At 40.9% G+C, this 18,719-nt stretch overlaps 2 protein-coding genes across 3 annotated transcripts in view; both read right to left on the bottom strand.

The window, feature by feature from the left end:
• Positions 1–2,800, bottom strand: part of gli3 (GLI family zinc finger 3) — an 89,799-nt gene extending 86,999 nt beyond the window's left edge. For both annotated transcript variants that reach the window (XM_068710120.1, XM_068710121.1), the window contains exon 1: positions 2,337–2,800. The gene's annotated coding sequence lies outside the window, so the exon portion shown is untranslated. The remainder of the gene's footprint in view (positions 1–2,336) is intronic.
• Positions 2,801–14,861: 12,061 nt separating this feature from the next.
• Positions 14,862–17,989, bottom strand: LOC137871971 (C-C chemokine receptor type 9-like). The gene is made up of 3 exons (XM_068710119.1): positions 17,895–17,989; positions 17,669–17,745; positions 14,862–16,295 (listed from the first exon to the last, which is right to left on the bottom strand). The coding sequence occupies exons 2-3, from the start codon at positions 17,738–17,740 to the stop codon at positions 15,237–15,239; spliced, it is 1,131 nt and encodes a 376-aa protein (XP_068566220.1). The 5' UTR covers positions 17,741–17,745; positions 17,895–17,989; the 3' UTR covers positions 14,862–15,236.
• Between the last annotated feature and the right edge of the window lie 730 nt (positions 17,990–18,719).

Genomic DNA, 18,719 nt, shown 5'->3' with positions numbered 1-18,719 from the left:
TCCATAATATGAAGCTGTTTTATGTTTTAATATATATATCACATTCTTTAAAAAAATGACATCCACATGTTAAGTAAAGAGAGAAATTAAACATAGTTGTGTTTAAAGTTGATCTACTGCATATTAAATCCTAAAACGTCACAGATTTCTCTTTCATCAGTCGGTCACTGAGTTTTGATTGAATTTAATTTAATTCAAGGCTCGTGGAAAAATCATATCTTGTATTTTTATATAAATAAAATCAGATGCCATCCTAATTTTTGGCCTCAAATAAAAATGATATAGAGGCAATCATATGGTATTTTTAATGATCAGTTTTATATCAAAATTATTAATAAGCCACAAAAAGCCAAACATATAGGGGAGAAATGTACATCCCTGCTTGTTTTATCACAATAAAAAAATGACAGTTACAAATTATTCTGATGATGTCATTTTAAAATATAAAATATGAAGCTTAAAATCTGAGGCCTGAAGCGTCTGTTCATTCTTTTCATTGCTAACTGAGCTGAATCACTGACATGACAGTGATTCACTTCCTACTTGCAGGCCATGTGAAATGTTATTTTATTATCATAAATAAAATAAGGGACATATCAAGTGACAGCTCATGTGACAGTTCCTTTTTTATTTTATTAGACAAATGTAACCAAGACCTCTGCTCAGAGCCAAATCCACAGCCAAGATGAATGATGGAAGAGCCTCATAAAAATAGCTAAAAGGAGATTTTTATCTGTGTGAACTTGTGCTGTTAAACATCTTATTAGGTGTGTTCCCTCACTGCTAGACCGCCGTTAATAATTTGCCAAGTGTCAAAAAAAAAAAAGAGGAGGATTTGAGCTGCACCGCATGGCTGAGCACCTCGGACCCTCTGTATGAAACCCGAGAGCAGACAAGCAGATAAAATGTGGAACAGCTGGCGAGGACAGGAGGGAAAGTTTCAAACAAATATCCGCACATGTGGAGGCTCGGGGGCTCGCAAACGTTTTCATGTCCCAGACCCCCAAAAATGAATACAGACTTCTGTTTGATAGACTTCCTTTTTTTCACCCTGAACAAGTCCGTGTGAGAATTTGTTATTTTAGTGTTGATTTTGTTTTTAAATGAAGGGCTGTCTCTGAATGGGACAAACCTGTGATTGTATGAGTCCCTCTTGTCCATTCTTAATTGTGATAAATCCAGTGAATTCCAATAAACTAAATCATAGAGACTTCACACCATTTCTAATTTTGCTTGGGGCCCCATAAAACTCCCCACATGGACACCTGCAGGGCCACAGACCCCCCTGCAATGGGCTTAAATTTCTCTGAGCACATGCCTTCAAACACGCTACTCTGTTTCCTTCCACATTTGTCTTCTTTTTTTTCTTTTTTTTTTTAAGGTGAAGCACATAATGATTTAGAATTATTTCTCAGTGTTTGGATTATGTTTACAGATACTGACACTTAAATAAAATGAAAGAGCACATTTCACCTCAGTGGCACTTTGCAAATTTCACTCAAAAATGTCAGCTCAATGCAAAATGTGAAACTAAATGAGTTGTTAGAATAAACTTGTTTTTTTGCAATGCAAATATTTCCTGTTTGTATCAAAATAAAAGGCCTCAACTTGACTTTTAAGTTTTAAAAATACAAAAAAAAAACTAGTGATGAAGAAATGTGTTTTTATATGTCCATGTGAACGTTTCAATGCGTCTTCAGACTCTTAACCGAATAAACTAAATCAATAACAGACCCTGAAATATGATCACACATGCACATACATATGCATAGCCCCCCCCCCCCCTCAGCCCCCACCCCACGCGCGTTTCTTTAGGCAAAAGTCCAAAAAAGTTACATGTCTGCAGAAGTTTATAAAGTTTCAGTTCAAACCTCCCTACAGATATGCACGTGTTCATTCAGTCTTATAACACACCAAAGATCCAAAAGGCGAGTTTTCCATTGCCGCCTAACTTTATGCAACTTCAAAATAGTTTAAAAACGCACATCTGTCTGTCGGATAGTTGTAAAGTGTGCCATCCGGGCTTTCTAACAACCAACACTTATTTCACAGAGCATAAATCACACACCCAGGCCAAGTGTAACACAAGTCTGCTGTGCTGCATTTTCGGGCTGGTTTTTTTTTTTTTTTTTGGGATCCCAGACCGAAGCTTTCATCGTGTTTCGCACCAGTGTTTCCTCCGTTAATCCACTTTCATGTCTACATCTGAACTCGTATGAAATTCCATCGTTTTGAAACGTGAAACCTCCGCTGCTTCACAAACGGCTCCTATAAACTTTAAAAGTAGACGCATAAGCGCAACAATGTTCCGCCTGTGTGTAAAATAGATTACTTACTTCTTTCTGGGTGATTTCCCCTCTAATTCTTGACTTTTTCTTATCTTCACAAGGAGGAAAAAAAAGTGCGTTATCTTGTTTCTTCGGCTTCTTCTCTGCCTAAGTTGCAGATGTGCCTCAGGAGTTGCCTGGGACTTTTTTTTTTTTTTTTTTTTTTTTTTTTTTTTTTTACGCTGCAACTCCAACTCCAAAGCGGCGCTGCCAGAGTTTTTCCTCTTGACCGTCTTTCTCCTCCTTCTCACAGTTTTCTGTGTACAACCACCGCCGGACTAACACCATCAGCCTGCCGATACAATCTGCCGATAGCAGACCAAAGATGTGCGTAAAACCAACATAGGCGTCAGAGAAGCGCATGGAGAGTTGTTATTACATTTAGTGCGCTTTTTCGAGGAGAAGAGAGAGGGCGAAGTGTGGGACTCCAGCTGCTCCTTCCCTCGCTTGACTCCTCCCTTCGGATTGCTCCCTCCTTTCCTCACTGCCTCCCTCCTTTTTTATTCTCGGTACCCCTGTCTTTCTTTCTTTCTTTCTTTAAACCAACATTATTTTTTTGTTTTACTTTAATCCTAGTTAGTACTAACACTACAATTTATGGCACATAAGCCCACATTACTCAGTTTACCCACCTCTCTCTTCCTTGTGGGCCTTTGTAGCACATTTGGAAGTGTCTCACTGATCCAAGTTGAGGGAAAAAAAATGTGTTTACACTGACAAGAAAGTTAGATGTTGAAAATCTTTGGCTTCCCTTCCCTGTTTATCTTCTCCTTGTCTAACCACATAACGTAGTTATGAGTGTTTGTATTAACCTGTGTAGTCAATGGATCACATCAAAGACTCTGGGTCTCTGTTTTATATTAATATATACTGCCACTTTTGGACAGCAATAAATGCGTTGCTATGTTTACCTTTACATAAATCCATATAGTTAGACTAATATGTGACAATACATTCAGCGTAATGTCCGCATTAAATCATAAAAACATCAGATAGTTGTCTATTTTTTTATTCTATTGCTTAAAGTCCTGCGTCATGTGACAACTGTTTTGATACATTTGCTTGTGAGAATCATAGTAACATGAAGCTATGTGGATTTGTTTTGTAATTATAGTGTATAGGTGTAATGTAACTTCTTATATTAGTAGTTAAATGAAATTTGCACGGGCACTTTTCTCAAATATCCACCTTTAAAAAACAAACAATTTACATTATGGAGCTCACATATTTGAAACTGTCGATTTATGAGAGCTAAAATAGTCTCCTGGGCTCAGCCGTCAGAGTGATACCTAATGCTGCGGTAAAGCAGAGGGAAGCCTTCCTGTAGGGTTAGGTTATAATCAATATACATAATCAATATACAGGGAAATTATGTGGTAAGAAAGGTCTTTAGGGTGCTGTTTCAATCAATGAAGAGGTGGGAGTTTGGAGGGGAAAATCACCGGTTAATCGTTTAACCAAGATTTGAATGTGTGTGTGTGGCCGAGAGGTCAAGTGCATCGAGTCACAGTTAGTGGATTCATCCTGATTGTAATACACTTCCAATTAGTTGCTGCGGCAAATAAAGAAGTCTGTAAAAAGGATTTCTTTCTGTTTTAAAAATAATGTTTTGTAATCACGTTTCTAATGCTTATTATGCAAATAAAGTCTGCATTGACTAATTAGTGCCTTAATCAATCAGAGCCTAAGATCTTCTGTCACAGCTGTCAACGTCTTTGTCATCAATAAACCCCCAAAATGTTTTAATCGGATTTTGTCCGAGTATGAAGATGGATTTTCAATGTAAAAATTGGGCGACTATGATGAGTCTTTGAGGAGCCATTTTAAATATTACAGTGCTTTAACTCAAACAGTTTCTATATAGATACAGATACATTTTTTCCTCATGATCCATAAAATATCAAAATAAAAGCACAACGGTTTATTACTGAGACGTAATATATAAGGTTAGAAGTTAAAAATAAACATATGCACAATGACGGAGTATGGGCTGTGATATGAATCAGTATCAATACAATGAAAATGCATGTGTCCATGACGACAGGAAGAGAGGAGACAGTCAAAGGTGCTCTGTAAGACACGACTAATTCTCCTGTCAGTTTGTCAGGCGGTGCTCATCTGGCCTGGACTACACAGAGATAAAGTCCTTGTTATGAATCTCTCAAAGAGAATCCGAGGAACGTGGAGGTGGGGGTAAGGTGGGGGAGAACATAAGGGTAAAGGAGGGAGGAGGGGGTGCACATGGGCATCAGTAGGGTTAGCGGCTCCCGAAAGTATTTCATCAAAGAGGGCCAGGATCCTGGGGATTGAGATTCTGCCTGGAGGCAAGTAACCAATGGTCTCCCAAGAACATATTCCAAAGTAAGGCTCGCAGAGCCAAAGCACACATCAAAAGCACCTCTGTAGCCAAAGCGATTCTGGAGGAGAAAAAAAAAAGGGGGTTCGGGTCCCTTCTTGGCCCCCTTTAAGCCCCAGATCTCACCCCAATTAAGAAGGAACTACTGTTTGTTCCAGACCCTGAGATCTACAGACAGGGAGGTGTTCTCACTAAGGTAGACACTCATAGCATGCTCACAAAAAACACACACACACACAATAACCAATCACAAGCATGCACACACACACACTCATTCATTCACACACACACACACACACACACACACTCACACAATGTCACTCCTCCCTCACAGCACAATCAAAAAGAAATGCTGTGCACTGAAGATTAACATCTGCGTCTTGTGCTCTTTTTTTTTTTTTTTTCTTTTTTTTTTTGAGAATGACCAACTGACAGAGCGTGTTTCCATGATCTCACAGAAATAATATGTGGTGCTCAGTGTGTCCACGTACGTTACACGAGTAACAGTAAATCAATACTTGGCAGAATGTTGTGTAGGCATTTGGATTTTTGACTTTAATTCTTCGCCGCTGGACAGATGTCACTGTGAAACGGATACGGCAGAATAGGCGTAATGTATCCGCACAGATGCGACTGCTGGAACTGCACTGGCTGCAGGAACGGAGCAACGACAGAGGCTGTCTTCAGAAGTGTCTTCAGTTGGTGTTAAGGTCTTTCACTTCATTACAACGTAGCAAATAACAATTGCATTGAAAATGCATCTTAGATATAGCAGGAAAAACGTACTTTATGCATAACATTTCCACGTCCAAATTCAAGATGGTGGAAAGAAAATAAGGACAAATTCACTAACACTTTCTGATCTTGATCTGGTGTCCTAGTCGCTGTCCTTTGAAAACCATTTATCTCCCACTTGTCATCTTTTCATGTGCATTTTCAGATAATTCAGTGAGTTTTTAAACGATTTCGTGGGAGAATTTCTCAACCCACAAAAGAGCACCCCTCCAGTGAATCTTAAACTGACAGCAACAACAGGCGACCATACAAGTTCAAATATAAGGCCAGGAAACTCTACCGCTTGTTGTCCCTCTTTCACTCTGTGTTTGTCTCCAGCTAATGAAGGCCCGGTAGGATGTTCTCAAAGTGTTTGGCTCTTAATCTCAGTACTACAAGTGCACCTTCACACTGGGCCTGTTTGCCAAGGACCAGAGATTTGGGACCAAACAAACACACCACAAAGGAGACCTTCCGTGACCTCTGTAGTCCACTCTTATCCATCCTTAAGCTGTGCACATAGAGCTCAAAAGGGCTCCCTCTGCCTCGTTCACGCTGCTTTTTCCTCCTCCCTTTCCTTCTTCTCACATGTACTGTACCTGTACACACTTGTACATTCAGGACACTAAACACAGCACTCCCCTCTTCTCCTCCCATCCTCCCTCCCTCCCTCCCTCCCCCCGCCGGAGGTATCGGGTGGCTTGAGTGGGCCCATTAGTGTGAATGACTGATAAGACTCTCAGCCCCCAATAATCAGAAAAGGATATTTGCAGTTATTTTGAATCCGTCAGAAATAATAAATGCCAAACTGTATCCACTTGGGCTATTTAAGCAATTTCCCCGTGATAACATCCCGTGGGGATTTCATGTGGATTCCAAATGACGACATAATAAAACCACGACGCCTGCACCCCGTTATCAGGCTGGATTAAAAGGGAATAATGAAACAGAGAGGGTTTGGAGCCTTGTGTGGTATGAATATGATTATCTAATGGACTCCAATGGAAAGGCATGTTAATTCCACTTTAACGCGAGACCTTTCCCAGACTATCTCCTGCCCCTGGCTCCTCCTCAGACCCCTCCCTCCCCTCGACCCGTTTCTCTGCCTCTTTCTCCTCTTCCTTTAAGTTTAAATAATCGCTCTGCTTTTTTTTCCCCCCGCAGAAGTCATTATGCCCGCCGTCTATCTCTGTGTATGAACGTGAGCATGGGACGGCGATAAATCCCCCCCCCCCCTCGTCTTTCGACCTCTTTTCCAGTTTGATTGCAGTGTGTTGGCCTCTTAACTTTCAGACAAAAGCACTCTGGGCAATTATCAATATTCAGATTTTTTTTTTTTTTTTTTCTGGCACGGAGATCATTGTTGCTTGATGAATGTGGGTCACTCATATAAACTCAAATCAAAGTTTCCGAGCAGCCAGTTGAAATCACATTACATGGTCTGATTTGGGCTCAACAAGGCCTTCATGTTTTCATATACTGGGCCAAAAAGAGTCAATTCAAACATGTGCATCAAATTTTCCAGTGTTTATATATTTGTTAGAGTTATTTCAAGGCGATACATTTTTTATTTCAAGTTGTCAGCCCGTTTAAAAACCTACAGCATCAAATTATTTCTGATAAGTTGGAACGTTTTGTGTTGTTATATTCCACAGGCTAAATTAACACTGATGAGTTTTAAGGGAGGCATTCTCCATTCATAAATGCACATGTTAAAGTATACAACATGTACACTGAAAGCCGTTGCACCTTTGTTTCAAGGGCAACTAATTACCCATCCAACGGCAAATAAAGATTTAAGTCATGTGCAGGCTTTGCTGTGAAGATCCTGTAAAGATGCTGTCAGACTCGCATCACTTGTGTGTGTATTTTGCAATTGATGTTGACTGATTAAAAGTACCTCTTCTTTTGATCAAGCAAAAAGGGAAAAAAAAGTCCCTGACCGATACAGGCCCCGAGTGGGGGGTCATCATTAGGCCCATTAGGACCGATAAGACTCCTTGAGCCGCATAGACAAGTCCATTCTCATCTAGCGAGGCATGGAGCAGTATTGTGCATCAGCACACACATCCTAAGAGCAGACTGAGCTCCCACAGGACACAGTTAAAAAAAAAAGAACATCAATATTTCATCAAACTACTCTCTCTTTCTGGTCCAGATCAAAGCCTCGACTCCCACAGTCCTACAGGTAGAGATGGCTCTTTTGTTTTCGCTCCTCAGGTAGAGCAGCAGTCAGACTCCGTTCGCTTTTGGAAACCTTGCAACGCTCAGCCCATCCATCTCGCGGCTCGCTGCCTCGCTTTTGGAAGAGGGAGGTAAAAAAAAAAGGAAGGGTAGAGACTGTGAGGGTGAAAACATGTTCCAGAGATGTCCAGAGATTGAACTTCATGGCCTTGTAGTGTTGTATTATTTCCTATTTTTCTTTCCCGGGTTGGCCCATATGTGAGACTAATGGTGAGAGCAAACTGAGGGTGTTGTAACTTGTCTTTGAGAGACTGAAATTGTGTTGCAAACTTTATTCCTCGCTTTTATCTGCTTCATCATCATCATTACTGCTGTTTCAATATAATCGCTATTACTATTTAAAACACACGCGCACACTGTGAATACGGAGAGGTCTGAACTGTTTAAAGTTAATTCGATTGATCAAGACTTTTCTATGTTTTTTTTGATTCTCCATTCACCGTGGAGCTATGCGAGAAAAACTCATTTTTCTTCAATAATTCAAGGTAACAGGGGGGGTGAGAGGGGGATTCAAACATTCAATCAATCATGTATTTGTTTATTGATATGCAAATGGTTATTTTTGTGGGAGAGGTATTGCTTAAAGTAAATTGGACCGTAAAAGATGTCAAGAAAACACAACTGAAAGCGAACTGAACTATCCTCAGAAAACAGAGAGAAACGCTTGAGGGAAACATATATAATAGCTGGCCAAACCATTTTAATAACCTCGTTTTAATAAAGGCTGGACAGAACCCATAACTACAATGAAGAAACAAAGAAATTAACTGAAACTGAACTCGCAAAATGAACCGCAATATAGATAAAGGAAAGGGGATCTCTCCCCAAACCCCCCTTGCTGTGGCAGACGTTTGGTAAAGTCCACTGCCCAGGTGTTGGCACTAAACACTGCTGATTGCATCAGTTACACCTTTACCATGGTGGACGCCATCTTCTCTCAGGACCAGCTACACGGTAAAAGCTAACAGATTTATTCATATGAATTGGACTGTATTGTTCAACAGTGTTATTTAGCAGCACGAGCTTTCAAATATCTCGGAGGCACAGGAGCTGTGGTTTGCATGCTTCTCTACACATGTTATGAGGTCGTGGTTATTGGGATTAAGCCTTGTATTAACAGCGTTATCTGCTGATGATTTGTGAAAAATTATGTAAAAGTGGTGATGTAAACAAGGGGAAAACAGTCCCCCAGTGTTTTGGCCCAGTTTTGGAGGTAACTGCCAAGAACACATTTGTGGGTCAAATATTATTCAATTTTAAAGCATTTCCTAGAACTAAACTGATATTTAACTGTAAATTTAAAGGACGATTCATCATAATTTAATACAAATTATTGGGGAAAATTACATGTCAGTGAAACGTAAAGAGCCTTGACGTCAGTGCGTCAGCTGAACATTAGAAAACGTAACATCTTTCTACGACCAAAAAGAGAATCAAATTTAAGGGAACAATAAGGTTTCAATAATTAATTCCTATTTACTGGGAGTTAAATTGAGCATTGGTTCATGAAAAAAAACATCTACGAAAACTCAACCAATTTACCATAATAAATATGTCTTTCTTGTCCCTATATTTAATAACAAGTGACAGTGTTTTTTTACTAGAAACCTTCAAGGAAATTGTTCCAACAAGTGTTAAATCATACTATTACGCAGTGACTTATTGCAAATGTAAGATAATGGGAATTCTTCACCTTTTTAAGATTAAAGACACAGATGTCAATGATAGTAGCAATATAACTTATGTAATAAGTAAGTAGTAAATATTTTTGCAAATGAGGAAGGAATGTTATCCCTCATGTCTTTTGATTGTCATTACAAAGACAGAATGCCTTCTCTTTAAATTCACCTTGAAGTGTGTGTGTGTGTGTGTGTGTGTGTGTGTGTGTGTGTGTGTGTGTGTGTGTGTGTGTGTGTGTGTGTGTGTGTGTGTACACGGCTTGTTATATATTTATATACATGTGTAAATGTGATTCCTCTCCCTACACCAGCCGTGGTTTTCCACTGTCCCTGAACACACCGCGCCTCTCCTCCTCCTCCTCCTCCTCTCATCATCGGCGTCAATCTGTGGCTGTCACTCGGAGCCGGACAGTGACTAACGACACTCCCAGTCAGTCAAACACTTATCACCACACAGGTAACACACAGGCCTGGAAATGACTGACATGAAATGGAAACGTCTCTCATTCTGCGGGCCCGGGAGCTGAAGTGAAATATTAGCTGTGGGAGAGATGGCGGCTGATAAGGGGCTCCCTGTTTGGGCTGGAATTGTGGAGGTCCAAGTTCTATTACATTTCTTTTTACGCCGAGCAGTGGTATGAAGATCCTGTGTGCTGGGATAAAGGAAAGCGTTCCTTATCCGTTTCCTTTCTTAGGCATCATTTCATTGTTTTCTCTGCAAAAACGCTTCTCCATTGCTAATGAGCCACACTCCTAACTTTCCTGATGGGCTTATTTGTGACTTGCTATAGTCCCCCATCGTCCCTGAGACCTTCTGTGGTCCACAGAATCAGACCATTGGCCAGTTGAAACCGGCCCTGCTCAATGTCAATGGGTCACATATGCTTACTTTGTCCCTCCTATTACTCATAGACTCCACCACGTCCTCCCTCTTTTTCCTCCCCTCACACTCACACTCACAATTCCCCCTGTGCAGAAAAAGATGGATGGGATGCTCCCAAACCACAGGTGCTGCTCTACTTGTGAGTCTTTCGTATTCTTCACAACGAAGTCCAGACCTGCTGGGTTTTGACTTTTTACTGTTTTCCCCTGTGGCGATCACTATGGTGCTTCAGTTGTGGGATAACGAGGAACATGGAATATTAGTAATACAGTCTACGATCAATCTGCTTGTCTATTAGCCGCTCTTCGGGAATGAGATTGTGTTGCGAGAACGAGACAAACTTCTTGAACTTGAAGCTCTGATGTTCAATGCTTTTTTCCCCCCCAGACTTGGCCTCCAATCAAGACCGCCACTAGATGGGGTTAGTTCCATTTCCAACGTGTGTGCTTGCTGGTGGCTCACTGAATCCTAAACCACATCGGGCTCACTATGCTGTGCAAGCGACGCCACCGTGTGGTGGATTTAATGAAAGGAAAGCTCACACTGTGTTCTAACGCAGTCTGATTGATGCGTTGTATACGGACGGCAGGAGGTGGACCGAATAACAGCACAGTATGAGGCAGTGAAGGTACTTTTACCTCTGGGGGGTATCAAATTGAGTAGTTCAGCTGATTTGTAAACACTGAAATTCATATTTGAATGTATTTATCCACATATATTTGTGTTTAGGAGGAAAATTAACACAACTGGTGGGATTCAGACTGGTGGAATGTAACTACTATACGTGTGTTCACTCAAGTATGGTACTTCAGTATCATTTTGAGGTTCCTTTTCTACTCCTACCCCACTGTGCTGCTCTACTTGTGAGTCTTTCGTATTCTAACGAAGTCCAGACCTGCTGGGTTTTGACTGTTTTCCCCTGTGGTGATTACTATGGTGCTTCAGCTGTGGGATAATGAGAAACATGGAATATTAGTAAATCAAGATGAATTTCAAAGGGATTTTTATTATTTAGAATACAAAGAATAGCCGTAAACAATTCAACACATTGTGAAATGTTTAAACCAGTAGTGTCTACTTGTCATGTTTCAGATGTCTGAGTTGTTAGTACACCAGAGAGTGATGTCCCCTCCGAACTGTTGATGGTTTCATATAACTTTCTAAAGCCAAGCAGGTCACAATAATGAATATTTCACAAAGAAGCAAAAATTCAAGTCCAAGCCCCGTATCTGAACCTGCCTCTAAAGAAGTTCAAATTAGAGCCGCCTCAACCAGCAACACTAGTACAATGCTGCTCTAATACTGCTGAATCAGTAACAATCTGAAGACGTTGTCTATAGTGCTGTTTATAGGGGACAGTGGACATTGTAATGCAGGACAATTTGGTTTTACTTTTGCTGATAATTCTTCTGTACTTTCCATAAGTAACATTTTGAATGCTTGTAGTGGAATATCCTTTCAGTTTATGGAGAAAACAAACCTCAGTGCTTCTCCCACTAGTGGTTTCAGATTTTTCGTATATTCTTCTAACAATAACCAACTGTGGTAGTCTGAACACACATGACATGCCTCAGTTACTAACATGAGTCAGTTGTAGCACTGACAATTGAGTTTTGCGAGTGGGTGTGATTTAAAACGCAAAAGTCACCAGAAACCTAAAAAGTGGCTGATTGATCGTTGAGTCATTCTGTTTCTTTAAGTCCATACTGTGGTAAATACAACCTAGACTGAATACTGAGGGAAAGAAAAAAAAGAGCTCAAGCCTAAACAACAATTTCGAGATCACTATTTCCTGATGGATGAACATCAAGGATTCAATGCATCTTTTCTCTGCAGTAATAGACAATGAGATACATCAGACACAACAGATATGGAAGGCAATCTAATGCAATAGATACAAATGTGAGGCAATAGCATTTAGGGTTTACCACATTCTATCATGTCTCATCTTAAACAGGCCACATCTAATCTGATTACTGTCAACATTAGTTTTGAAACAAGAAGATAAATTGCATTTTGCAATAGGGTGTGACGCACAACACTGCCGTTTCTCCTTTTTCATAAGGCATGAGACCCACTTCTCCCTGGTTGGACTCGAGATGAACTGAGGGACGTGAGCCGTACGGTGGATTCAAACGGATACGTTTCATATTAAGTTCACACACAAGAATCAAAGTCGGGTTTGAAGATTACACTGGAATACACACATTTATTCAGAATATGCTAAAGGTGTGCTAAACGGTAACGTGGCCATCTGCATTGACACAAATTGAGGACGTGTGCCCGGGTCCCCGCGGACATTCACTGCGAGGCCTCAGCACTTAAACAGCAGCACGTTGTTATTGACTTGACTGAGGGTTTCCTGTCGTGAGACGAACAATACAAGGCAGGAAAATGAAAGAAAGTGTGTCTGTGGTCTCACCTGAATTCAGCAGGTAGGCTGCAGTAGTCTGGTGCTAACCTCAGTGACCACAATAACACCGGGTTTTGTTTTTTTAACACAATGTGTGAGACTGGAACTGTCATGTACTTCCTGATGTTCCTCTCTTTTGTCTTTTCCTCTCATCTTTATATGTGTCAATATACATTAGTATCATTTGATATTCGCTATTGCCTCTCGAGGTCCGTGGGGGCTTCAGAGCAGCCCTCTGCTCCTAAATGCTTTGGGTGGGTTGAATGCGTAAAGTCTTTATGTATACTTACAAGTGGTATAACAAGACAGGACGGGTCTAGCTGTTAGCTCATTTCAGTAGATATCTCTGCAACACAATACATAGACGTCTTTCACATACCGTCAACACTGTAACCTCCTCACATTCTGACTTAATGTTAGTTTGTCTTTAAATGTGTTGAGTTAAACTTCTTGCCATTAAACCTTTTTTTTGATTTTATAAATATGTTGGGTTGATTTGGAAGCTTTGTATGTCAGATTTTTATCAGATTGATGCCGGCGGTTTCTGTTTGGAAGTGTCATGAAACTGTGATCATGTGACACGGCTCATCGCCCACAGCTCACCCATCAGAGAGACATGGACACGAATAAAAATGAAAGTTTGAAAGTTTCAAGAACAGCGTTGCCCAAGCATGAACTGTCTGATCTGTTTCTGACAGTAGAGAGATATTCTGCCGATGCATAATCTTTTTAGGCTTTTAGTTTCTTCTTTCCAATGGTACAAATAGGTTTATCTATATTGTGTTATGTGGTTAACTTTGACTGGTGTTTGGAGAGCAGAGTTGTTGTGAGACTGTTCAGTTTCCCCAGAAAGGGCAAGTAACCTCAGTACCAACTGCCATAGGTCTGTCTGTCTGTCTGTCTGTCTGTCTGTCTGTCTGTCTGTCTGTCTGTCTGTCTGTCTGTCTGTCTGTCTGTCTGTCTGTCTGTGTCTCTCTCTCTCTCTCTCTCTGTGGTTTGGAGGTTCTTTCTTTTGAATCGGTGCCTAATTCTGCTCTACATGCATTTGTTTTTCTGTGAATGTGTAAATGTAATTCTGCGTGTAAAGATTGGCTGGGAACACTGTCAAAAATGTTAAGCCAGATTTTAATTGGAATTTAGAAACTTAAAAATGTTCTCTTAAAGGGCCATTGTGTCGGATTTGGCAGCATCTAGAGGTGAGGTTGCAGATTGCAACCAACTGATATTTCTCCCATGTGCCAAGCAAGCAGAGGAACTAAGGCTATGTGAGCCAGTGTTTGGTTTGTGCAACATAGCAGACTCTGTTAAGAGGACCAGCTCCATCCCTAAATACAAACGGCTCATTTTAAGGTAATATTATATTCCATTTCTGCAAATAGATGCTGAAAAGCTGCAAAAAGACCGAATAAATGCGACTCACTGGCCCTTTAATTGAATTATGAGCTTTTCCTTTTTTTTCTTCTTTTTTTTTTTAGCGGATTCATTGCCATGTTGAAGCTCCCTGATGCTGTTATGGTTTATACCAAGGCAGGTTCAGCTAGTGCTATGTTCAATGGTATGATTGCTTATTCCCCTGATATCTTGGGTCCTCGCATTAGGCTTTGATGTTCGCTGGCACAGGTCAGACAAGTAATAACTTCTGCTAACTTGTGCGTTAAATTTCATGTAGATTTTGTGTCTTTTTTTTTTACTAAAAAAATCAATGCCTCCAAGGATTCAGTTAGCCTCTTTTTGATGTTGGTAAAACTGAAATCCGGTGCTTGGAAAGTTGTGGCTGAACAGGGAACGTTTTTTTTCAGGCAGTGACACGTCTGTCTCTGTGCTACAACCGTTGCGAGGAGATTGTGGGAAACCTCTTGAATGGGCATCCGTCGGCATCCACTGTGAAACCGCCAAGTCATAGCCAGACAAGGTTCAACAGTTAAGAGTGTCTGCACAGACGATGGCACAGACTGTCGACAGCAGGACGTCTAGTCAGATCGAAAACGTTGTGGATTGAACAGGCCACATTCAAGTGTTTCCCACCACACCAGATACGTTACACCACTGAAAGTACTCAAATACTTTCCCATAGGTATGAACTGTCTATGTCATCACTTACCACCGCTTTCGTTTTGTAGTCTGTGCTTATAAGTGTTAAAAGTTCCCCCCTGTTTTTGTACCGAGAAGCAATGAAGAAATCTGCTGCGTGATTCTGTCATTTTTAATTAATGTTTTTTACTTGAAAATCTAAGTTACAATTGATTTTTTTTTTTTTTATTATTCAGTTTCAGCAGCACACGACAAATACATGATGGAAAGAATGTAAGAATACAAACACTTAAAAAAAAATGTATTTACACGAATATACAGTTTATACAGTGACTCCAGAACAATTGTGATTGTGACCGTCAGAATATGAATGTAATCTCCAAAGAGTATTTTTTTCTTTCAAAGCTGTGCATTTTATCGTTGCTCTGTTAGTAACTAATGCTTGTGAACAAAAATAGATATGATCATGTTGAACTAGGCTCAGGTCTCACATTTTAGGAAAATTTTAGGAAAATTCCATATACATTTTTTATATGGAAAGGGCAGGGGTAGTATCAGTGTCTGACATGACGGAGGGACGTTTGGGAACTGCCTGTATTTTACTGAGCCCTCCTTTGCCCAGACAGCTAGCACACATCTTCACAATCCTCAGGAGGTCTTGTCTGAACCGCACTCCTATGAAGACGTACAGGAATGGGTTCAGGCAGGCGTGAGTATACGCCAGGCTCTTGGCGATCTGTCCAGCTACGTCGGACCGGGTTATAATGTCACAATTGGTGATGGTAGTATTAGCTGCCTGCATGGCCTCCATTATCAGCAGACTGTTGTGAGGCAGCTGAGAGAGAACAAACACAAACACCACAGCGAAGACGACGCGTAGGGCCTTGTGCTTCTCAAAGCTCTTGGCCTGCAGAAGTGTGCGAATGATGACTGAGTAACAAAACAACATAACTAGTAGAGGAAGGAAGAAGCCCATGCAGATCTGCAATGACAGAACCAGGATCTTCGTGCGGTTGTACGCGTTGTTCCAGTAAACCAGAGTACAGAGGGATTGCCCGCCTCGGTCCGTCTTCACCTGGGCGAAGATGAACTCTGGGAGGGCCAGGAGAGTGGAGACAAACCAGACACCCAGGCAGGCAAGTTTGCTGTAGAACAGCCTCTTTTTCTTCAGGTTCTGGGCCTTGATGACTTGTACAATAGCAATGTAGCGGTCCACGCTGATGCAGGTGAGCAGGAGCATGCTGCTGAAGAAGTTGATTTTATAGACCGCTGACATAATTTTGCAGAGACTGACGCCAAAGCCCCAGCCCTTGGTGGCATCGACGGCCCAGAAGGGCAGCGTGCACAAGAAGAGGAGGTCAGCCACAGCCAGGTTCAGCAGGTACACGTCGGTCATGGTTTTCAGGCGGTTGCGCACAGTGGTGTAGATCCAAACAACCAGCAGGTTACCCACGGCACCAAGGAGGAAGATGATCCAGAAGAGAGGTGGTTCGTAATGCCCACGGAAAATCCTGACCCAGCTTCTGTCACAAATGCCTGAGTTTTCAGTCGGCTCTGAACCATAGTCATCCGAGTAATCAGACGGGTCCTGCAATCGAAAAAACAAAAACTTATCAGCTGATTCGATATTAAAGAGGGTTTTTTTTGCGGCAGATAGTGGTCGCAAGTAACTAATTACATTTACTCAAGTACTGTACTTTGCACTTTACATGAGTGTTTCCATTTTCAGCTACTTTATACTTCTACTCCGCTACATCTCCGCGGCAAATGTTGTACTTTTTACTCCAGTAAATGTATTTGATACCTTTGGTTACTAATTACTTTGCAGCTTAGAAATAAGCTGCTTGATTCTCACTTTTCATTTCCTGTCCTTGTTACCCAACTCACAAGCTGCTGTCAGGGTTTCACAACAGAACATGCTTTTAGTGAGGATACAGTGATATGACATCAAAAGCGGTCGATGACGTACGTGCCAACCAGAGCGTGCAAAAAAAAATTGCTCTCAGGTGCAGGTGTTGCGTCTGTGCAGGAGAAACCACACTACTGCACAACTTCCTGCTGCTATCCAAGCCTGGAGAGGGAGGGTGAGGGTAACCGATCTTGAGGGGCTCCAGAAAGGGGCGCGCGGCAGAACTCGGTACCCCAGAAGCATCGAGTTTAGATTTAGGGCAGAGATAAACAGCAAGTAAAGCTGAGGCTTAGGTTTTCTCAAACAATGGAACATTTGACGCTGATGCGGCTATGAATGTGGCATTTGAGCATCCTACAGATGTGTGCTGTAGATGCATCTGCTGCACTGCAAAAACGCAATCTTACCAAGTATGTTTGCCTAATTACTAGTCAAAATATCTTAAAGCAGGAGACATAATCACCCAACAAGTAACACTGCAGTGAGATGGGACTTGTTTTTAGACAGTACATCTTTTAAAAAAAAAACATAACTTTTTGGCATTGCAGGCTTATTATACGGCTCTTCCTAATACTAGTGAAATATAGCTCAATATGAGTTTCCCCAGCCAATTTCAAGATCTGATTTTAATTTGAAAGGCCTAAATATTCCATCTTATTTCACCAAATCTTACCAAGACTTTTCACATGGCAGATATTTTGTAATTATTACAATCATTCATAACACCTTGTATTCTTTTTTTCCCCCTGTGTGTCCCTGGAGCATGCGATCAAAAACATGAACATAACATAAAAAGTATCTAATATATCATATTTCATGAACAGCACTGACATGGCTTTGTTCACAAAGAAACCTGAGTATTGACTTCTACCATATAGTGTTCTTTAAAAGCATACTGTAAATACTAAAGTATAAACGCACATCGAGACACACATGCAAGTTTGTTTCCCTATTTGTGAGCAGTCAAACCAAATCAGACACCAAAATGTACCATACCACTGGTTCATTGTTTTTCACTTGGCTACAGATAGTTATCTCAAATTAATACTTACAGTTACGCCATAATCATCAGTTCCAGCATAATCCATTCCTGTGGTCATATAAGTGGTAAATGTCTCTTCCATGTTATCTACAACGAACAGCAGGAACAGCAGGATATTAGTTTAACACATTTGTAAAAATGTAAAAAAAAAAATAAGGAAATATAATATTAATGGATAAATGGAAAATGTCCTCTTCATCCTATACAGTTGTGTAGTAGTGCAACAAATCACTTACCCACTGAGTGATGAGACGAAGGGATCAGCCTCAGTCACAGTTCTGTTTTTTTCGTCTGGGTAGTACAACTGGTAACTTTAACACACAGACACATCTTCACTTGCTTATATGGTTTCCCTTTAACCACATGGATCACGTGCCGAATCATATCACTCCATCTCCTTCTGCAGACAAAAAAACCACACACACGACCCTTGCTGCTCTAGATTTCTTACCCAAAACACAGCTATATCTAAAATATGCATTGAATTAAAAGGCAACTTGTTTCCACATATGATCTTTGAACATGCATGCTCTCATTGTGCCAGATTTTCATGGGGAAGCTGTGTGACTTTTAGACTCAACCCAGTGAGCCATGTCCATCAAACTAGAACCAAAACAATACACCCGCATTCCTTCCACAACCCATTTAAGTTTTATCAAGTCAAAGCCTGTGTTTGACACACTGTGTGTACACAGGTGGAGCACTTAACACCACGGATGAGTGATGCATGAAACTGAAAACCATGAGCTGTGATTAAAGATCACATCTGGAGGAGGTAGTCAATGTTGAGACGCTGTAAGCCCCGTTGTTACATAGCACTTCCAGCTCAGTGTGGCCTAAAATGACTGTCCAAGCAACAATTAGCTTTCCTTTGAAATGTCTTACTGAATAGACGTGTCAACAGTGTGAGGGAAGTCTTTTTGAGAGGTTTCAATTTTCTATTTCAAGTCAGCGGTGATGAAACAACATCCCCTTTTATCATAAGATCAAGTGCCCAACTTGTTGAAGTTCATAGGAACAAATCAACCTTTTGGGGAAATTATTTTCTGTCTTGCTGAGAG

This window comes from Cebidichthys violaceus, unplaced genomic scaffold (genome assembly GCF_023349555.1).
Source record: "Cebidichthys violaceus isolate CVI_PGR_0920_01 unplaced genomic scaffold, fCebVio1.0.p SCAF_15, whole genome shotgun sequence".
NCBI classification, from domain to species: domain Eukaryota; kingdom Metazoa; phylum Chordata; class Actinopteri; order Perciformes; family Stichaeidae; genus Cebidichthys; species Cebidichthys violaceus.
Note: the sequence above shows the minus strand (reverse complement) of the source record. Positions and strands in the feature narration are given on the sequence as shown.